Consider the following 21,167-nt stretch of genomic DNA (forward strand, 5'->3'; position numbering starts at 1 on the left):
ATAAAAAAATGCCAGAAAGAGAACAAACTATGGAGACTGAATGCAGATCAAAGCATACTATTTTCATCTTTTTTTTTTTGTTTGTCTTTTTTTCTCATGGTTTTCTCCTTTAGTTGATTTTTCTTTCACAATATGACTAATATGGAAATGTTTAAAGTACTGTACATGTATAACCTATATTTGATTGTGGTCTTTGGAAGGAGGGAGAAAAAAACTTAACTCAAAAAATCTTACAAAAGTGAATACTAAAAACTATATGTGAATTCACAAAAATAAAATACTATTAAGAAAAAAAAAAAAAAACAGAAGCAGCCTCGGTTTAGAATGCAAACTCACTTCTTCAAGAAAAGGATAATAAAAGAAATGAGTATATATTATAAAATAGGAAGAAGCAGTAGAGAGAAAAATCAATTTTAATAAAGTTTGACAAGAGAATCACGCAAAGTCGTTTCAAGGACAGGTAAGGTCAACAACAAACAAAATGGAAAAGATCAGTACAACTCTTATTTATTTTGTCATCGGGGCAACAGAGTCATCACAGTTGGACCAAACAGCACAGTTGCAGGTGTGTTTAAAGAAGAGGCAGATACTGCACTAAGGCAAAGGTTCTTAACCTTTTTTGTATGTGTGTGAGACTGGACTTTTGATAGTCTAGTGAATCTCCTCAGAATAATGTTTTTAAATACATAAAATATATGGAATTACAAAGGAAATCAATTAATTTGAAAGTTTTCAAAATATTTTTATTATTTTATTTAATAATATTTAGCAATAATGAATAATGTAATAAATAAAAATTATTTTTAAAAAAATAAGTTTAGGGGAAGCTAAGTGGCAGAGTGGATAGAGAACATCTGCCCTGAAGTCAGGAGGACCTAACTTCTAAGTTTCCAAAATATTTTTATTTAATAATAATAACAATAATTTAGTAATTAAATTTTATTTAACAATACTTAATAATTATTTAATAATAAATAAAAATTTATTTTTAAAAAATTTAAGTTTAGGGGCTGCTAAGAGGTGCAGTGAATAGAGCATCAGCCCTGAAGTCAGGAGGACCTGAGTTCAAAGTTTTTAAAAATTTTTTTACTTAATAATAATAATAATAATTTAATAAGTAATAAATTTTATTTAATAATACTTATTTAATAATTTAATAATAAATATAAATTTTTTAAAATTAAGTTTAGGGGCTGCTAGGTGGTGCAGTGGATAGAGCAACAGCCCTGAAGTCAGGAGTTCAAATCTGACCTCAGACATTTAACACTTCCTACCTGTATGACCCTAGACAAATCATTTAACTCCAATTGCCTTAGCCAAAAATAAATAAATAAATAAGTTCAGATACCCAGGTTAAGAACTCTTGCACTATTGGGAACAAAGATGGGAAAAGCAACCCAACTAAACAAAGTGTATATAGAAGGTATAGATGCTAAAGGCAACCCAATGGTGAGGTTGTGGAGGGATCACAAAAATCAAGGTTTAAAACTGGAAGTAACTCTAGAGGTCAACTGATGCAATCTCTTCATTTTACAAATGAGAAATTGATACCCAGAAGGTTAAAAATCACATAAGTAGTTCAATTGTAAAACCACGACTTCAGGTTCTTTGATTCCAAATGCAGGATGCCTTCCACTATATCACACTAACTCCAGATTCATTTACAGAATATCTGAAAGATGATAAAATGCTAAGGACATGGGTGGGTGGGGGGAAGTCTACCCCTTATTTTAAAAGGCAAATGAGAAATAATCTTTTTTTTTTTTTTTAATAGCTTTTTGTTTACCAGATTTATGCATGGGTAATTTTTCAGCATTGGCAGTTGCAAAACCTTTTGTTCCAACTTTTCCCCTCCTTTCCCCCCTCTCCCCCAGATGGCAGGTTGACCAATACATGTTAAATATGTTAAAGTATAAGTTAATACAATATATGTATACATGTCCAAACAGTTGTTTTGCTGTACAAAAAGAATCAGACTTTGAAATAGTGTACAATTAGCCTGTGAAGGAAATAAAAAATGCAGGCGTACAAAATTAGAGGGACTGGGAATTCTATGTAGTGGTTCACACTCATTTCCCTGAGTCCTTTAGCTGGGTGTAACTAACTGTTCTATTGGAGCTAATTTGTTCCACCTGAGAGATAATCTTAATTGTCTCATAACTGACTTAGAAATAGAAAATATAAGTCCCACTAAACTTACTGTTTGTGTTTTAAAAAAGCAATTGATTCAGTAACACAAAATGTCACCTTAAAAATTCTTTGCAACAAAGTATCTATCAATCACAAAGCTACTCTCTTAACCGCCAAATCTAATGTCTTTGCTCAATCCTCATTTTTCTCGACCTCTGAAGCACTGTTGACCATTTTCTCTCCCTGGATACACTCTCCTCTCTGACTTTTGTAATGCTGTTTTCTCATATTCTCCTCCACCTGTGCCATTCCTTGCCAATTTCCTCTACTAGATTTTCATCTACATTATACCTATAGGTAAACCCAAAGGTTGTATTATATCCTCTTTTCTTTTCCCAATACACTCTCTCATTTGGTGATCTCTTCACTATAGGGTTCACTAATCTCTATGGCAACTTCCAGATTTTGTTATCCAGCCTTAGTCTCTCTCCTAAACTCCAGCCGCATATCACTAATTGGAAGGAGAGTAATAATAGACCAAAAATCTCAAGTTCTCTACCTTTCAAGGTGAGAGAAGAGTTTGCTATGGAAGAATCATCCATAAAAATAGGTCTGGTCCATTCTCATTATTTTCATCAAGAATACCTTCAATACTTGTGGAGATTATTTTCATAGATGTCTTGGCATCATAGACAGGGCACTGATGTTACATATAGAAAGATCTGGATTTAAATCCTACCTCAAGCACTTATCAGGCGTGGTATCCCAGGCAAGTTACCTAACTTCTCTGGGCTTCTGTTTCCTCACCTGTAAAATAAGGAAGCGGTCTCAATGACCTCTAAGGTCCCTTCCAATTCTACATCTATAGTTTTATCTCTAATATACAGAATACCTTCAACACACACGATATCTTCAATACTCATATAGATTATTTATTTAAATAATTCAGCATAGTAGAGAGAGCACTGGTAGAGTCAGGTAGAGGTGGCTTCAAATGCTACCTCAGACACTTAGTGTGTAACTGACTCAGTCCCTTACATAATTCTATGTTATATAACCTCAACTGAGCATTCACTGCTGCTACTATACCTCCCTTATTAATTCACTATCCCATTTTTTAAAGTGGCTCTTTCTAACCTTATTTCTCCTCAAACTTCCCATGGCTTCCCTACCCTCCACCCTTCACAGCTGAGAGCCTTGCCTCATATTTTACAAAAAAAATTGAGATCATTCACTGTCAATTTCTCCTCCCTTCTTCATCTCCTCTCATACACCTTCTGCCACTATCTCTTTTTTCATCCCTCTCTCACATAATGAGGTGGCTTTACTCCTCACCAAAGCTAACTCCATTAACAAGTTTAAGTGATCCCACTTCATCCTGTCTCCAACAGATTGTCTTTTGTCATCCCCATTCTTTCACTTAGATTTAATCTATCCCTTTCTACTGGCAAATTTCCTACTGCTTACAAACATGCCCAAGTCTCTCCTACCTAAAAAATCTCTCACTTGATCCTGCCATTCTTGCTATCTTCCTGTATTTTCTGCTGTTTGTAGTAAACTTGAAAAGGCCATCCATATAAGAAGTACCTCCATTTTCTTTCTTCTCACTCTCTTAACCTTTTACAATCTGGCTTTTGATTTTATCATTTCTATCAAAACTGATCTCTCCAAAGTTAATGATGGTCTTAGTTGACAAATTCAATTGCCTCCTCTCAATCCTCCTCCTTGACTTCTCTGAAGCCTTTGACACTGCCGATCATCACTTCCTCCTTAATACTTTCTTCTGTCTAGGTCTTCACGACAAAATTCTCTGCTGGTTTTTCTCACCATTCCTTCTTAGTCTCCTTTGCTTGATCCTCCTCCAGATCATTCCCTCTAACCCCAAGTATCCCTTTCTTCTTCCACACTAGGTGATTTCATCCATTTCCATGTATTAAATATCATCTCTATGCTGATGATTCTCAAATCTATCTTTTCTGCCCCAATCTCTCTGCTAATCTCCAATCTCCCTTTTCCAACTGCCTTTCAAACATTTCAGAATGGATGGTCAGTAGACATCTTAAAATTAATATGTATAAAACATAACTTAACTTTCCAATTAAACCCTTCCCTTGATTCCTACTTTCCCTATTACAATACAGGGTAACATCATCCTCCCAACCCCTTAGATTCACAACCTAGAAGAACTATCTCTCATCCCCTACATCCAAGCTGTTGCCAAGGCCTGTCAATTTCATCTTTGCAACATCTCTCAGATATGTCCTCTTCTCTCCTCTGACATTGCCACCACTCAAGGCCAGGTGCTCATTACCTCATGTCTTGATTATTCCAATAATCTGCTGGTGAGACTGTCTATCTTTTAGTAGATGCTTAATAAATGTTTACTGATTGGATAATTGACAAGTCACTTAAACCAAGTCTCAGTTTCTTCATCTATAAAAGAAAATAATAGCATCTACTTCATAGGGTTGTTGTGAAGATCAAATGAGATAATATTTCTAAAGTATTTTGCAAATCTTAAAACAAATATAAATGATTGCTAATATAGAGATGAAAAGGGAAGTTTAAGGAGTTGTACTTGCTACTATTTGCTCTGTCTGCTAATTTTGGAAATCATACTAGTTGTGATTTTTCCTATCCTCCTGGATTCTTCCTCTTAATTGGTCTCTCTGCTTTCAGTCTCTGTACTCTCCATTTATCCTACAAATAGCTGTCCAAATTGTCTAAGATATAGAACACATCATTCCCATGCTCAAAAATGTTTCAGAGGATTCCTACTGTCTCAAAAATAAAAATAACAAATTCTTCAGCCTAGCATTTAAGGACAGCCACAATCTGGCTCCAACCTACCTTTCTAGCCTTTAGTTCATATTACTCACCTCTACATTCTAGTCAAACTGGACTACTAACTGTTCCCCAAACTCAACATTCCATCTCATACCTCTACACATTTGCTCATGACATTCTCCAGGCTTAGAGTGGGCTCCTTCAACTTCACATGACTAAATACTTATCTTCTTTGAAGAACACCTAAGGTGTTACCTTCTTAAAGTATTCAGATTCCCTCCCCTCTATTAATATTCTTTCCCTGCTTAAAATAGTTTATATTTACCCATCCATGTATATTTTGCAACCCAGTAGAATGTAAGCTCCTTGAAGGCAAAGCCTGTCTCCTCTTTGTCTTTGAAAAATCCCTTCTTTGATATACCTTCCAAAAGGGGGGGGGGGGGGGGGGGAAGCAATTCCTGAGCACTTTAAAAATTTCATCAAACCCTCCTCCCACTCACATAGTAAATTTCTTCAGTGTATATTTGATCAGGTTCAGCCATAATTTTTAGCATTATTTTCTTGAAACCTAATTTTTTCCTTTAAAAAGCTTTTTCATAAAGTACTGAGGATTTAAAAACCTTAATTTGGACATTACACTGAAAAGTCACTCACTATCAAAATACTAGAAAATACTAGCAAATCTATTCCATTTCATTCCTATTAAATTCTTTCCAACTTTATCTATAAAAACTGGGACAACTTGGATTAGATAAATCTTATATCAAGTCTTCTGCAGGTTTATTTTTTCCTTTAATGCTTTCCATATTTTGTGAGAATATTATACATACTTTGATATTCAATGATTTCAATGCAGAAGGGGTAATAGGTGAGGATGGTGAGAAACACATTGGAAAGCATGGGTCACAAAGGAGGAATTAAAAAGGCCAAGAACTTGTAGCCTATAGAAGCTTTACACTTTTACATCATGACTATTTTCAAAAAAGAATTCTGATGCTGGACATGGCAAACACTGAATATATCACCATTATCCGCCCCCCCCCCCAAAAAAAAAACACCACCAAACCATTTTGACAGGAAAAGATTTGTTACTGACATAAGTCACCAATGAATCAGCTATCTATATGTAATCAGACTAAAGAACAGAATTACTAAAAACTTAGAAAAGAAAAAGAAAAAGATTTGGAAAGACCAAAGAGAGGTCTTTAACTTCTCTTTGTATTCCCAGAATACCATCAGCAGTTAATAAATGCTTACTATTTATGCAATTGAAAGAGCAAAATCTTTAGGACACACACATACCCCCTAGGATATCTCTCCTCCATAACACATTTTACACAAATCCCACTCTGGTTATTGTTGATTTGAAACAGCATTTAATTTGGTAGAGTAAAAAGCCCTCTTCCAATAAGATCTCTCCTTATACATATTTAACATTCCTTGAAAAATATTACTGAAATAACGTTGTTCAATTTTGGTCATAAATATCAGGCAAAGCATAGAATAGATAGCTATATGCTCTTCAAAGGTGCTCAACATCATCTTGGAAGAGATTCAAAACTATCTAAATGGAAGCTGATTTTACTAGGAACATCCTCCAGATGCTCCTGTCTGTATGAAATTTAACTGATTCCAATGAAGCAGCAATCACTGCTAAGCTTTTTGGAAAAGAGCCTGAAACCCTCTGAATGAGTTTGGCTTGATAAACCATACTTGAAAAGACCAACAAAATGAAAGAATTTCAACTGACCAGATTATAACAAGAGAACAGGCTGAATTACTTTCAGAAATCTAGAAATTTTATTTAATGATCTAAAGCTTCTTGGAGAGATAAAGGTTTTTTGTTTTGTTTTGTTTTTAAACAAAGTGCCACAGTTTTCTTTCCTTTTTTTTTTTAATGGCTGAGAAACACAGAAGACGACAGTTTCTAAAGAACTGAAAATGGGTATTGCAGAGAAGGCACTGGAGAGGTACACTGTAGGTATGTAAGTTGCAACATGTATCCAACAAGGGATCTTGAAGATGATCAAGAAAATATGCTAGGAAGAAAAGATGGGCTAGCCCTCTAGCATAGATGAGACAATAATAATACAACCTTAATACTCCAATGGTATCTATTTATCAAGAGAAAGTGAGGAAGGCTGCCTAATGTAGATGTTGAAGACTGACCCACTGAGTCACATAGGACTGCACACATTCAAAAAGATGAGACCACAGATCCATCTGAATAGTGTTCATAAAAATTTAATCATCCTTTTATATAATGGTTTCAAGTAAGCTTTTTTCCAAACTTATCCTGAACAAGAAATTCCCTGTAACATATTTGAAAAGTGGCCAGCCAGATTCTTCTGCAGTAAGACTTCCAATGACAGAGAATTCACAAATGCCTAAGGCAGTCTACTTTGGTTTTGTCTAATTATTAAGAAATTTTATTCACATCAAATCCAAATTTGTGCTATTGTACCTTCCATATCAGTGTGCCAACTTCTTCCCTATGAAACCAAATATAATGAATCTCATTCCTCTTGCTTGACAGCCCTTCAAATATTTGAACGCGGCTATTATAGTCTCTGCCAAATTTTATCTCCTTTCATCCAACATAAAGACCCCCAGTTCTTCTAGCCAGTCCTCATAGACATGTTCTCAAAGCCCTTAACCATTCTGGTTATCCTACTATAAACACTCCAAAATATCAATGTCTTTTTTTTAAAGGCTTCTTTTCTTTAAAAAAAAAAAGCTATATTCTAGATGTTTTAACAAGGACAGAGTATCAACATCCTCCTGAGCAGCAGTCTTTCTGAATGCAACCTACAACTGTATTAGCTTTCTTCTTTGCCATATAGAAGTAGAACCTCAATACATAAATACTACATTTATGAAGCCCTTATTGTATTCTGGAAGCTGGGTTAAGCAAAATGCCATGACAATGCCAGCCCTCAAAAATTTACATTCTAATGGGAGAAGACAACATAAAGGTGGGGGCAACTTAAGGATCTCTTTGAGACACAGTCTGGAAAACACTAGAAACTGAGATAGAGAGCTAGAAAAATAAATATCCTTCTATCAGAGCACAAGGGCAGAGTCCACGTATCCAGTTTGGGAAAAGATCTGATTAGAGGTAAGATGCCTTAACTTAGAAAAGAGTTAAGAGCACACTTCCAAGGGCTGTAACATTTAGGTGCTGAGCACTATATAAACTTCTTTATAAAATTCTGTATAAAACTTTACCTTATCACGAAGAAAAACTGTTGTTAGGCAAAGTCTATTCATAATTCATAATATTCAGAATTTAATTTTCTGAACCCAAGTAAAAAACTTTTTCACTCTCTAGCTTTTTATGTAGTCATTTATCATGTCTAGCTCCTTATTTATATTAGACACCTCCCCCTTTGATCACTCCAATACCTCAAAGTAAACAAACCTTAAGTGAATCTATCTTATCCTTCTCTCTCTTCTCTTAACTTGCTCATTTTCACTGATGATACCATTATTCTTTCATCCAAACAGGAAATAGCTTGATCCTTCCATCATTTTCACTCTCCATATTAAAATATTTTAATCTTTTTTTCTAACTAAATTAGTGCACAAAGACAGCTGAATCTGAAATGGCTCCCAGGTCAGTAATTCTTCACAAAAATAGCATTCATAAATGGTAGGTGAGCTTGTATCTTTGGACTCTTAATATTTCTTCAACTCAAATTATACTTTTCATTTATTTTACCATCCTTCTTTGTGCTTAACTTCACACTGCGGGTGCCATTTATGAGAGTGTATTTTAATGTGGTTTGGAAGATTTTCTCAAGTACTTGGTAGAAATCCTCTGCTTCATTCTCTGCAGCTTATGTGATGAAGCCTCAATTATCTTTTCAATGGTCTTTTTGCTTATACTCATCATAAGCACTTCTAGATGAGTTGGTCAAGTATCCTCTGAAATTATTCTTCTTGTACTTGATTGCCTTTGAAACTAACTCAAGTCAACTCTCCAAGGAGAACCTGTGAACTGTTTTTTTTTTTTTTGTTTTTTTTTTACAGCAAGACTATAAATATTCAGTTCCTTTAGTCATCCAGTGGGCACTAGATTAAGATCTCAAATTCACAACAATAGCAGTTAAATTTAAATTTGTAGATAAACGAACCTGCATGTTGTTTGGCACTCTATTCTTTTTTACTACTATCCACTATCATTGCAGCAACAGAAGTGACGGAACTACATTTTCCAGGAAGGGTCAAATTTACTTAAAATGTTGTTTATCTAAACATATAAAATCTAAATATTAATAACAAAGAAAACCCAAATCTTCTCAAGGAACTTGTCAATTTAACCTCGCAATGAAGCTTTCAACATGGATCACAAGCACTTTTTTCCCTTATAATCTTAGAGATAAGCCACAAGATGTTATCAAAGCTGTCGGGGACTCGGAAAGGAAGGAGACATTGTCAATACCCACAACAATCCAATTCTGCGCAAAGCATCGTTGGAGTGTAGAGCAACATGAAGAAGATAAAATAGACGGTAGCACTCAACCAGAGAAGTCAGCTTCATTCACCTTCAGATCTATCGGGATCTGTGTTGAATGGAGGATGATTTTATCTTCTGAGGGAGAAAAGTTAACTAGATCGCCAACAACACAATCAGACTCCTAAGTGGAAATCAAGGCCTGGAACAAGAGAATGAGAACCACAGACAGAAGGCTGGAAGAACCCTCAGAAGTCATCTAGCCCAATCTCTTCACTTTACTAAAATGGAAACTGGGAGTTAAATGATTTTGCTGTTCCCATGAGGGAACAGCAAAGCTGAGATTTTAACTTAAGGCTTCCCACTGGATCAGGGCGCTTCGGCAATGATGGGGCAGAAGATGCATTTTTTTAAAGCAGGAATGTAAAGACTGACAAGAAAGCAGAGTAGGATTCTTGAGCTAAAAGAGAAAGGCAAAAGGATAGCGAATTAAAGGGAAGAAATAGAGCGCTGAAAAGGGGGGACCTGAGAGGGGCAAGCGTGTGAGGTTAGCACTGAGGGATGAGAGAAAGAACAGACGACTGGACAAGGAAGGAGGTGAAATGCTGAGAGAGAAGCATTTTATGGATGAGGAAACCGAGACCCGGGAGAGCACACGGACCACAGATCTAGAACTCAATAACAACATCAGAAGCCACCTAGTCCAGCTCCACGTTTAATGGATAAGGAAATGAAGGTGCGGAAGAAACGCTGCCTGCCCAAGGTCGGAAAGGAAGTGTCTGAGGCTGGCTTTGAACTCGGGCTGCAGAGCCATTGTTCTTCCCACCGCGCCAGGGAACCGAGCCACTGACAGCCGCACTGCAGGCCGGCGCAGAACCAGGGCTCGAACCCAGGCTCTTCCTGCTGCAGCAAAGGCGGGGAAGGGGCAGCGGCGCGGCGGAGTAGGAGACCCTTGCAGAGCTGAAGGAACTGGACGAGGAAGCAGAGATGAAGCTGACGGGAGGATGGAGAAACTGACGGTGAGGTGCTGGGGCTCACGCAGGGCATGGTCAGAGGGAAGGGGGGGGTGCAGTAGTCGTGGAAGTTTAGTTAGGGGCTAGCGGTCCGAGGGGGGCCGGAGTCTAGGGAGGAGGGGGCGGGGAAAGGGCCGGCCGGGCCCAGAGGAGGCTGATTCGAGCGCAGGGCGCCTGGGGTTGTAGTACCTCTCCGGAGCTGGACATGTTGCGGAGCCGAGGACGCCGCGGCCGCCACCCGCCCGGCGAGTAGCCAACCGAGTCTGCAACGCCGGGGCCTTCCCAGAGCCCGGCCGGCGCCACTCAAACCCGGCGCTTCGGCTGCTCAACTGAGGGCCCTGGCGGCCGGGGGCGGGGCTGCCCCGCCACTTCCGTCGCAGACCAGATGAGGTCACTTCCGAAAGCCACTTCGGCCTCTTGCGCAGTTCCTCGCGGTCGCCATCTTGAGTGAGGCAAATGGACTAACCTCCCCCACCCCCTCCCTCCGCCGCTATTTCTTCCTCCTCTTTCCCAGCTTCCAAACGAGCGCGCAAGTACACAAAACGCGCGCGAGCGGGGCGCAACTTAGATACTCAAAGCCACACTCGGGTTAAAAGGAGGAGCTAAAGCACTACCTTTTAGACGTGCGAATCCATTTAGTAGTGAAAAGAAACCTCAGTCAGAGGCAGCTAGGTGGCGCAGTGGATAGAGCACCAGCCCTGAATTCAGGAGGACCGGAGTGCAAATCTTACCTCAGACACTTAACACTTCCTAGCTGTGTGACCCTGGGCAAGTCACTTAACCCCAGCCTCAGGGGGGGGGAAAAAAAAAAAAGAAACTTCAGTCTCCTGCACAAAATGCGGAGAAGAGGCTAAGCGCCTCTTTTAGCAGGATAAGTCTGGATCAAAACTTTCGTCAGTTCCCACCTCGGTCATACGGGACATATTAATCAACCAATAAACGAATACCACACCCGTGGCCAATGCCAGGTACCGTACTAGGCGCTGGGGCTGCAAGACAAAAATTTAAATGATGCTTGCCCTCGAGGAGGTTACTTAACGTACAGTTAGCAAGCACACATCTAAGTCTGTAGAAGTCAGGGTGACACAGGCTGGGAGCATGGACGAGCAGCCGGGAGAGCCCGGAAGGAGCGCACGGCGGCGCGCTGCGGGAAGCGAGCTTCGGAGGATGCTCATCTGCGAAGGGCATTTAACGCGTAAGCCCTCGCCAAGGCCTTAGCATCTCACCATAAAAATGAGAGTCGGAGAATAACACACGCTGTACAGTTGTTCGGACCTTGCCAACGCCTTCTCTCTGAGCCTCAGCTTCCCGCGCTGTAAACTAATACTTGCAAAAGTCCCTTTCCAAGAAAAGGACCCACGTGTGCAAACATGGCTGTCCAGCTCTTTGGGGAGCGGCAGCGAAGAACTGGAAAAGGAATAAATGCCCATCCGTTGGGGAACAGCTGAACAAGCTGTGGTACAGGAAGGTAATGGATTATTACCGTTCTATAAAACATAAGGAGAAAGCTGATTCTAGAAAGAACTGGAAAGTTTCCTCAAACTGATGCTGAGGGAAACGAGCAGAATCAGGAATGTAACGCACCCAGTTGTGGCCAGATCGCGAGATGATCAGGCGTGAAAGGCCTGGTTCTTCGTAGTTAGTGATCCAAGGCAATCCCAATGAGCTCTAGATACAAGACACCATCTGGTGCACAGAGAGAACTGTGGAGCACGAATGTAAATGTTTCTCTCGTGGTTTTCCCCTTTTTTCTGATTTTCCTCAGTATACTCATTAAAAATGTGTATTTTAAAAAATTAATGTGCAAGGAAAAATAATAATAATTTAAAACAAAACAAAACAAAAGCTTTGCCAGCAGAGGGAGGTCAAGTTATAAGCAGGATCTAACGGAACAGGACTTGCTAACTTGGCGCCCTTCCTCCAAAAGTCAACTTGGATAAATTAAAAGCTGCTTACTTTCAGCACGTTGGCTCAGAACTTAGGAATTGTTTTTGGTCACAGCACTTCCCAAACACTATCTCTGGAAGTGCAGAGGGAATTACTATACTTATCCCTTAAAATCTGGATCCTTGAATTATTGAGGATTCAGTGAAATAGTATAAATAAAGCATTTTATAACGGTCAACTTTTAGTTCTCAATATCTCATTTTTCAAGTGAAGGAACTTATCTCAAGTAACAGATAACTTAAAAACAGTTATAGCTAACCGTATAATACTGTTCTAGGTGCCTCATAAATCCCAGCTCTTCTTGTTATCTCTCTTTTACCCTTGGGGAAACTGAGGCAAACAGCTGTTAAATGATTTGCTCAGAACTACACAGCCAGTAGGGCAGCCAGGTGGCAAAGTGGAGAGAGTATTGGGTTTAGAATTAAAAAGAAATCAAACCTAAAAAAGTATCTTCTAAGCTGACAACAATAACACATCCTAAACTTCTGCCTCAGTTTTCTCATCTGTAAAATGAGCTGGAGAAAGAAATAGCAAACCCCAAATAGGATTACTTAACAAAAACACAATTAGTAAGTGTCTGAGGCGCAAGTAATTAGTTATTTTGAACATCAGTCTTCCAGTTTCCAGACCCAGTACACTAAACATTGCACTTACCTCTCCAATTTTACAAACAGGCCAGTCAAACTGAAATAGAAACAGAACTTAGTCTAAAAGAAAGTCTATTGATATATGTCAAGGCTCTTTCCATCACTTTTCCAACACTGCCTCTCATAGAAGAATTAGAACCTTACTCTCCTACTTAGACTTATGATAAAACTCAGAAAAATCCTATAGAGATTTCCTCAAAAAGTAAGTCCTCAAATCACTTCCTATTCTCCACTACCCCCATCCTGCAAACAACAATTAAAAAAAAATTTCATTAGCTTCTATGAAATATCTCCAATAAGAAACTCACAGTTTATTTACAGTTACTTAATACTTACTCTTTTGCTCCTCTGCAAATTAAGATGAAAATTTAGGTTTGAAAACCATTGTGTTTTGGGGTCAGATCAAATACATAAGAGTAATGATTGATTCCCCAGTAAGAACTAGTTCTATTATCTATGAATAGTTCAACAAAAAATGGCAGAAAGTGGATTAGAGGGGTAGAATTCAAAAATAAATAATAAAATCCAGAATTTAGATGGTTACATAAGTTATCTTCATTGATCATATATTGTAAAGTATGTTTAATTATCCTCTCATCTTACATTTAAGAAAACTGAGGCAGTGATGTTAAGTGACTTGTTCTGAGTCATATAACTAGCATCTAAGGCAGTATTTTTAAAAATCAGATCTTCCTGATTCTAGGTCCAGCTCTATCTACCATACTACATGGCTGCCAACATATACAGACTTGTCTTCAAGGAATTTAACAAATCAGTTAAACTAAGGCATAAATGCAAATAAGTGTAATATAAATTTTGATGTTGTTATTCAGTCGTTTTGGTCTTATGTGACCCCATTTGGAGTTTTCTTGGCAAAGATACTGGAGTGATTTGCCATTTCCTTCTCCAGATCATTTTACTGATGAGGAAACTGAGACAAACAGGGTGAGGTGACTTACCCACAGTCACACAATTAGTCTGAGGCCAGATTAGAACTCAGGAAGATGAGTCTTTCTGATTTGAGGATTTGAAGTTTAATACTCCATCTATTCCACTGAGCTACCTATCCTTTATGATGCAAATTAGAATGGGATAAATCCCTTTGTAGATAAGGAACACAGAAGTAATGGAGAAGGGCTAGAGGAATCAGGAAAAGAAGAAAAGGTGGGAGGAAGGGAAGGAAGGAGGGAAAAAGAGGAAGAAAGAAGGGAGGGAGGACAGAAGGATGTTAGTTTTGTCTTAAAGGAAAGACAAGGTTTTAACACAAAAAAAGTTGTCTTTTTATTCATCATAGATAGGTAGTTGTATCACAAAATACCTTCTCTAGAGCTCCAAGAAATCCAACTTTCACATTTCTAGCACCAATAAACCCCCTTTCAGACTGAATTACTTTGTTTGATTTTGACTGGTCTATTAGATCTAAAAGAGGTGAAAATAATCAGTTTTATTATAGTGCTGGAAACAAAGTATATGGACTTAATATGTAATTCCCCCACCCCCAAGGCTGGGGTTAAGTGACTTGCCCAGAGTCACACAGCTAGGAAGTATTAAGTGGAGATCAAATTTGAACTCGGGTCCTCCTGAATTCAAGGCTGGTGCTCTATCCACTGCGCCACCTAGCTGCCTCTTAATATATAATTTTTGTATTAATTAAAATACATGCTTGTTAAATGAATAAGTGAATGAGTGAATAATCTGATTATTACTAATTTTTTAAAAGTATTTGGTGGAGAGATTGAAACTAAGGATAAAATGCAATTTATCTATTTGACCTTAGAATACTCAGACAGGTCCTCATAGCTTGATCTTTGACAATGGTAGAATCATAAAAACATTCTTGCATTGCCTGAAAACATAATTATCTACAGTTAATTCCATCCTCATCCCTACCTCAAAGCAAAAGAGAAAAAGAACATAGAGGTAGCTGGTAGTGCAATAAATAAGAGTGCTGATCTTGATCAGAAAGACCTGTGTTCAATTTGGCCTCAAATATTTATTACTGCACAATCTTGGGCAAATCACTTATATTTTGTCTGCTTGAGTTTCCTCAATTATAAAATGGAGATAATAAAAGCATTTTATCCTCACAGGGTTGTTATGAGTATCATAGGAGATAACATTTGGGAAAAAAATGCTTAACATAATGCCTGGCACATAGTAGGTGCTACATATGTGATTTTTATTTTAAAAGAGCAACTTTAAAGCACTAAATAAATTTATTTTGAATCCAGAGTGATGATTTGCCAATGAAGAAATCCTTTCTACCATTGCAGAGATCCTATTGTCAGTGCCCTGGATGGGGCTCTGTTATAGAATTCTCTCATCTGAGACTTCCCTATATCAAATAAACCACAGAACCAGTCCTTATCCTTTTTATTATAATAGTTCCAGAAGTTCTCAACAGAATACTGGAATTTAATAGGTGGGATAAGGCATGTTCACCAATAACTAGAATAAAAGTACAAAGGAGAATTCCAGGTAAAATGAAGCAGATCACATTCAGCTGGCTGAAGAAAGTAAAAAAGAAGAACTGATGGATAAGAAGGCAGATAGGCTAGGTCTTAAAAGAAGTAAATAAGCAATGATGAAGCACCTACTGTGTGTTAAGCACTTTATAATTATCTCCTTTGACCTTCATGACAAGCCTGGGAAGTATGTACCGTTATTATCCTCATTTTACATTTAAGAAAACTCAGGCAGTTAGAGATTAAGTGATATGTCCAGGGTCCTGGAGCTACTAAGGTAGAATTTGAAGTCAAGTCTTCCTGACCAACAGTTTATAAAGCACCAGCTAACTGTTGCCTCTAAGTAGCTCTGTCTTGAAGAAACCAAAGAATCTCAACAGGCAAAGAGTGAGGAAGAAAACCATTGGTGTTCTTTAACTAGAGTCCATGAACATTTTTTTAAAAATAGCTATTGATTTCCTTTGAAGCCTATGTATATTATTTTACTCATTTAAAAGTATTCTAAAAAGAAGTTTATAGGTTCTACAAGACTGTCAAGGTCCATGACACAAAATAGGTTATTAAGAACCCATGCACCGGAGTAAATAGAAAAAAAGTAAGCAAAACCCCAGGAATAAAGAAGAGCAGAAAGAAATGTTAGAGCCCGTAAAAGAAATTGTATAGAACGTCCTTTCAGTTTTCATGACCCCTTTTGGGATTTTTTTGGGCAAAGATAGCATATTGGTTTGCCATTTCCTTCTCCAGCTCATTTTACAGATGAGAAAACTGAGGCAAAAAGAGTTAAGTGACTTGCTCAGAGTCACATAGCTATTATGTATCTGAGGTTCTATTTGAACAAAGGAAGATGAATCTTCCCTATTCCAAGCCCAGCACTCTGTGCACTATGGCGCCACCCAGCTGCCCCATATGGGATACATATGCCCTAGTTTTCCACCAAACTGGAATAATCACCGTTTTCAAACAAGACTAGAATTTTCCCCTATCTTCACCTTGACCTGTGCTGTGACTTACCCCCATAATTTCTTCCCCTACATTCAAATCCTTCTTTCTTTTTTTTTTAAGAGATCTCCAGATTTTATTTTTATTTATTTTTTTTAAATTTTATAATTATAAAATTTTGACAGTATATATGCATGAATAATTTTTTAATAACATTATTCCTTGTATTCATTTTTCCAAATTTTCCCTTCTCTCCCTCTACTCCCTCCCCTAGATGACAGGCAATCCCATACATTTTACATGTGTTACAGTATAACCTAGATACAATATATGTGTGTAAATCCAATTTTCTTGTTGCACATTAAGTATTGGATTCCGAAGGTATAAGTAACCTGGGTAGATACAGTAGTGCTAACAATTTACATTCATTTCCCAGTGTTCCTTCTCTGGGTGTAGTTGTTTCTGTCCATCATTGATCAACTGGAAGTGAGTTGGCAAATCCTTCTTTCTAACGGAAGGAATCTCTGTCTTCTGAATTTCCTTAACCTCTTATATTTATCTATTTCATGTCATTTATAGCAAACATTGCATATTAGTGCCTTCCCTATGAGATTTATCTCTAATTTATCTGATATGTTTTGTGTATACATAATTGTTTGCATCTTGTCTCCTTGACTACCTCATTAAATTGAATTCCTTGATAACAAGACTTTTTGCCTCTCTTTGTATGCCCCATGCTTAGAACAATTTTAGGCATATAGTAGGTGCTTAATAAAGGCTTCTTGCCATGTTCTCATCTTTTCTACTAGAAAATTAAATTATTAAATTGTGAGCTCCCAAAAGGCAAAGACTGTTTTTTGTCTTTCTTTGCAATCTCAATGATTAGAACAGTACCAGGCATATAGTAGGTGCTTAAAAATGCTTATTGATACGTTCTAATCTTTTCTACAACATCAGAAGCTTTTGGAAGGCAGGGATAATATCCTAAAAATTTGGATCTCTCATAGAATTCTATACATAGAAGGCACTGAATAAATGTTTGTTGATCAGTGGATTAATAAGAAGGCTAGAGGGAAGACTGATAACTTCCTGTTACTGTACAAACCCATCATTCTGCTAGTCATCAGATGATGGCATCCCTGTCTTGATTCACTCTCATACCACATATTTAATCCTTTGCCAGATCTTGCAGTTTCTTTCTCTACAACATTTCCCTTTCTCTCCTTTTACACAACCACCACCCCATTTCACTTCTTGCTTGGACTGTATATGACCATATCCAATCTTCTAATTGGCCTGCTTACCCCACTCTAGTCTACCCTCCATTCAGCTGCCAAAATGATTTTCCTAAAACATAGATCTGACCATGTTATCTATGCCCCCTCCAAACACTACCAGCTTTCCCTATTGCCTCAAGGATCAAATATAAAGACCTCTGCTTGGCATTTAAAGCTCTTCACAACATGGCATTTTCTATGTTTCAGAGGAGCACTGAATTCAAAGATAGAAGAACTGTCAAAAATCTCAGTTCTGATATTAGCTCTTTGATAATCTATAGTATATGGCTGTTGTGAAGACAGTGTTTTACAGATGCAAGTACTCTTATTTTTTAATATTTAATATTTAATATATTTAATATTATTAATATTAAATTATTTTATATATATATAATATATATATTATATATATTATATATATAAAATATATATATTATATATATATATAATATAAATATTAAATTAATTTAATATTTAATATTTAATAATTTTAATATTTTTAATATTTAATTTTTCTTTTGTTACTTTATGAATATGTGCTATTGTTATTGTGCTGGGAAAGTAGAGATAGAAACAGTGAGACAAGAGACTGGGAAAGAGCTAAGAGATATGCTTATGATAAAATTCGAAAGAGAAGAACCCAACCAATAAAGATGAAAAGAATCAATTTCCAGTAAACAATGACTAGATGTGTGGTCCAAATATCCACAATAGAAACCTGGCAAACCATGACCAGAATTATAGTTTGAGGGTTAGTGCAGCATAATATATATATTATATGACTTAGAGTCATAGAGATGTGAATTCAAAATCCTCCTTGAGACATTTGGTAGCTATGTAACCCTATGTCAGTTAACCTTTCTAAGCCTTAGCTTTTGCATCTGTAAAATGGGGATAATAGTATCTACCTCATAGAGTTGTTAAAAGAATCTAATGGAAAAGTATATTTATAAATCATTTTGTAAAACGTGAGGCACTGCTTACATTTAAATAATTTTTACAATTTGGTTTCTTCTCCAATAATTGTATTCTCTAGGGAAGGATAGTATATGCTAGATTTACTTCCCTAATAAACATGTATCCTCCTGGGAAAACAGGGTCATCCAGGAAGAGAGGAAGGACTCTTACTTTTATATTTGTATCTTCAGGATCTAGTAGTGTCTTAGCACATACTAGGTGCTTCATGATTACTTGTTAGGAAAAAAAAAGAAAAAACTCAACCTTGAATTCTGTGTTTTTCTCATACCCAAGATTGACTCCATAGAAGAGATATGAGGAGGTACCTTCTTCCTTCTTAGGCACTCTGTGGGTGGAGCACTTTCGATGATGTCAAGTTTCTGGGTTATGAAAAAAAAAGAGAATTATTTGGTTTGACAGTTGTGTAGTTTGGCTCAATGATTCCCCCTCCTCTTTTATTTTTTTTGTTATAAGGGATAGTTCTCTAGGAGGAGAAAGGGGATATGTTGGGAGGAAATGAAGGAGATATAAAAACAAATGAAGACCACAAAATTTTAAAATAAAAATACTGGCTGGTCCCTTCATTGATTCCAGAGAACAGGTCTTACCACCATCCTGGGAGGTGAGCAGTTCAAGCATCACTCATTTTTCATTCAGAAAACCTGAAGCTTGGATGATGCCATTTATCCATGCTCAAACAAGGCTCTTAAAAAAAGAAAGAAAGAAAAGACACACCAAGGCAAACAGTTCTTCTTGAAATAATAAATTGAGGTTAACAGCTTCTTGACCAGCAATGTTTTTGTTCTCTATTTACTTTAGATTTTTATGTAGATGTTTCCAAAACATAAATGTCAACTGAGGGATTATACTATGGGAAATAGTTGTTTTAACTAGTTGTTCCTCCCCCCCCCCAAAAAAAAAAAAAAAAAAACCACAAACAAATGTACTAAGATTTACATTCAGTTCTTACAGCATAGCATGCTGGATTTGGGGGTCAGATGTTGGTTCTGCCCTTTTCTGCCTGAATAGTCTTAGTACACACAGTGCCTGTAATATATAGTAAGTGCTTAAATATTTGTTGACTTAACTTAGGCAAAGCATTTCCCTTGTTAGGGACTCATCCATCACTGGTAGAGTGGACTCAGTGACCTCTAGAACTCTTTCCAGTATAGTTATCCTAGAAGAATGCCAGAATGAAAGTGGCCTAACCCCTAACTTTTTTATTTAGATTTGGAACATGGTGGGGGTTTTCTGGAAGTTATTAATATTGATGTTCTGTTCTTTTTAAAAGTATTTTCTGAGATTTGGTCCCATCTGTGTTCCCATCAACAAAGAGGCAATGTGGTGGAATGGAAAGAGAACTCATTCATTAAGGAGTCAGAAGGCCTGAGAATCTGGTTCTACCCCCACTGGATTATGTGAAAGTCACAAGTTACATCCCCTTCCATGAACTTGTCTCCTCATCTGAAAAACAGGCCTGTTATTACTTGTACTACTTGCTTCACAGGCAGCTAGATGGCGCAGTAAATACAGCATCAGGTCTAGAGTCGGGAATAAATATACTCAAATCTGGCCTCAAATACTTACCAGCTGTGTGACCCAGAGCAAGTTACCCGGTTTGCCTCAGTTTTCCCATCTGTAAAATGAGCTGGAGAAGGAAATGGTAAACCGATCCACTCTCTTTGCCAAGAAAACCTCAAATGGAGTCAAGGTCAAAAGAGTTGGACAATACTTGTGTAACTGAACACAATGTGACACAAGCCAAGTGCTCCATAAACTCTGAGATTAAATGGAAAATTGAGATAACTGAGATTAAGATTTATGTAGATGTCCCAGAAGCTGAGCAATTAGGGAAGGGTTAAAGGAGACTTAAAAATTTCTTGAAAATATTTAATGAAAAAATCTTTTTCACTTTTTCAATGGGCAGAGAAGAGGCTGAACAGAGAAAATTTGGAATTCAAAATTACTTAGAACTGATTGGTCTTTATTTGAATGTATATTTATAGGATTAACAAAATTAGAGCTGAAAAGGACTTAAAAGCTATTAAATAATTATATCCTTCTCATTTAACTGAGGAAATTGAATTTAAGGGGAGGTTAAGTGATTTTGCCCCAGACTTCATAGCAAGTAAAAGTTTGAAGCAGGACTTGAATTCAGGTCTTTTCAATGCTTAATGTTTAAAAAAATGTTTTAAAAACCTTTTAAAAAACCCACCAATTATTATAAATATTGCTCAACTGACAAAGAGAAACTGCAAGGCAGGTAAGTTCCTGCTACAGCCAAAAAAAACCCCTCAAAAACCAAAAGCTGTACCTGTGCATGTAAAAAGTTGGCAATACCCAAATCCCAAGCTACATTTTGATATCACCTGGTATCTACATGTTTTCTTGCAGAGCCTAGCCCACCCTGGCCACATTTCTGGGTTTGGGCCCTGAGGTGAAGAGGAAGTGACCATATTCCTAATATGAAGGTGAGAATAAAGGAGAACCATGGATGAGGTACATCACTGGTCATCTGTAGTTAGTAGTCTTTTAGTTTTACTTTTTGT

The 21,167-nt window shown here is 37.3% G+C and overlaps 1 protein-coding gene across 8 annotated transcripts in view; it reads right to left on the minus strand.

Moving 5' to 3' along the window:
* Positions 1-10,745, minus strand: part of FBXL18 (F-box and leucine rich repeat protein 18) — a 131,598-nt gene extending 120,853 nt beyond the window's left edge. For 5 of the 8 annotated variants that reach the window (XR_012484611.1, XM_074281229.1, XM_074281227.1 and 2 more), the window contains exon 1: positions 10,576-10,745. Coding sequence is in view for 4 of the 8 variants with exons in the window: in XM_074281229.1 (XP_074137330.1) it covers positions 10,576-10,593 (18 nt within the window). In the remaining 4 variants the exon portion in view is untranslated. Of the gene's footprint in view, positions 1-2,869; positions 2,938-9,464; positions 10,540-10,575 lie in introns of those variants that run through there. The other 3 variants (XM_074281233.1, XM_074281230.1, XM_074281231.1) reach the window with 3 other exon arrangements.
* Between the last annotated feature and the right edge of the window lie 10,422 nt (positions 10,746-21,167).

This window comes from Sminthopsis crassicaudata, chromosome 1, assembly GCF_048593235.1.
Source record: "Sminthopsis crassicaudata isolate SCR6 chromosome 1, ASM4859323v1, whole genome shotgun sequence".
Classification (NCBI taxonomy): Eukaryota; Metazoa; Chordata; class Mammalia; order Dasyuromorphia; family Dasyuridae; genus Sminthopsis; species Sminthopsis crassicaudata.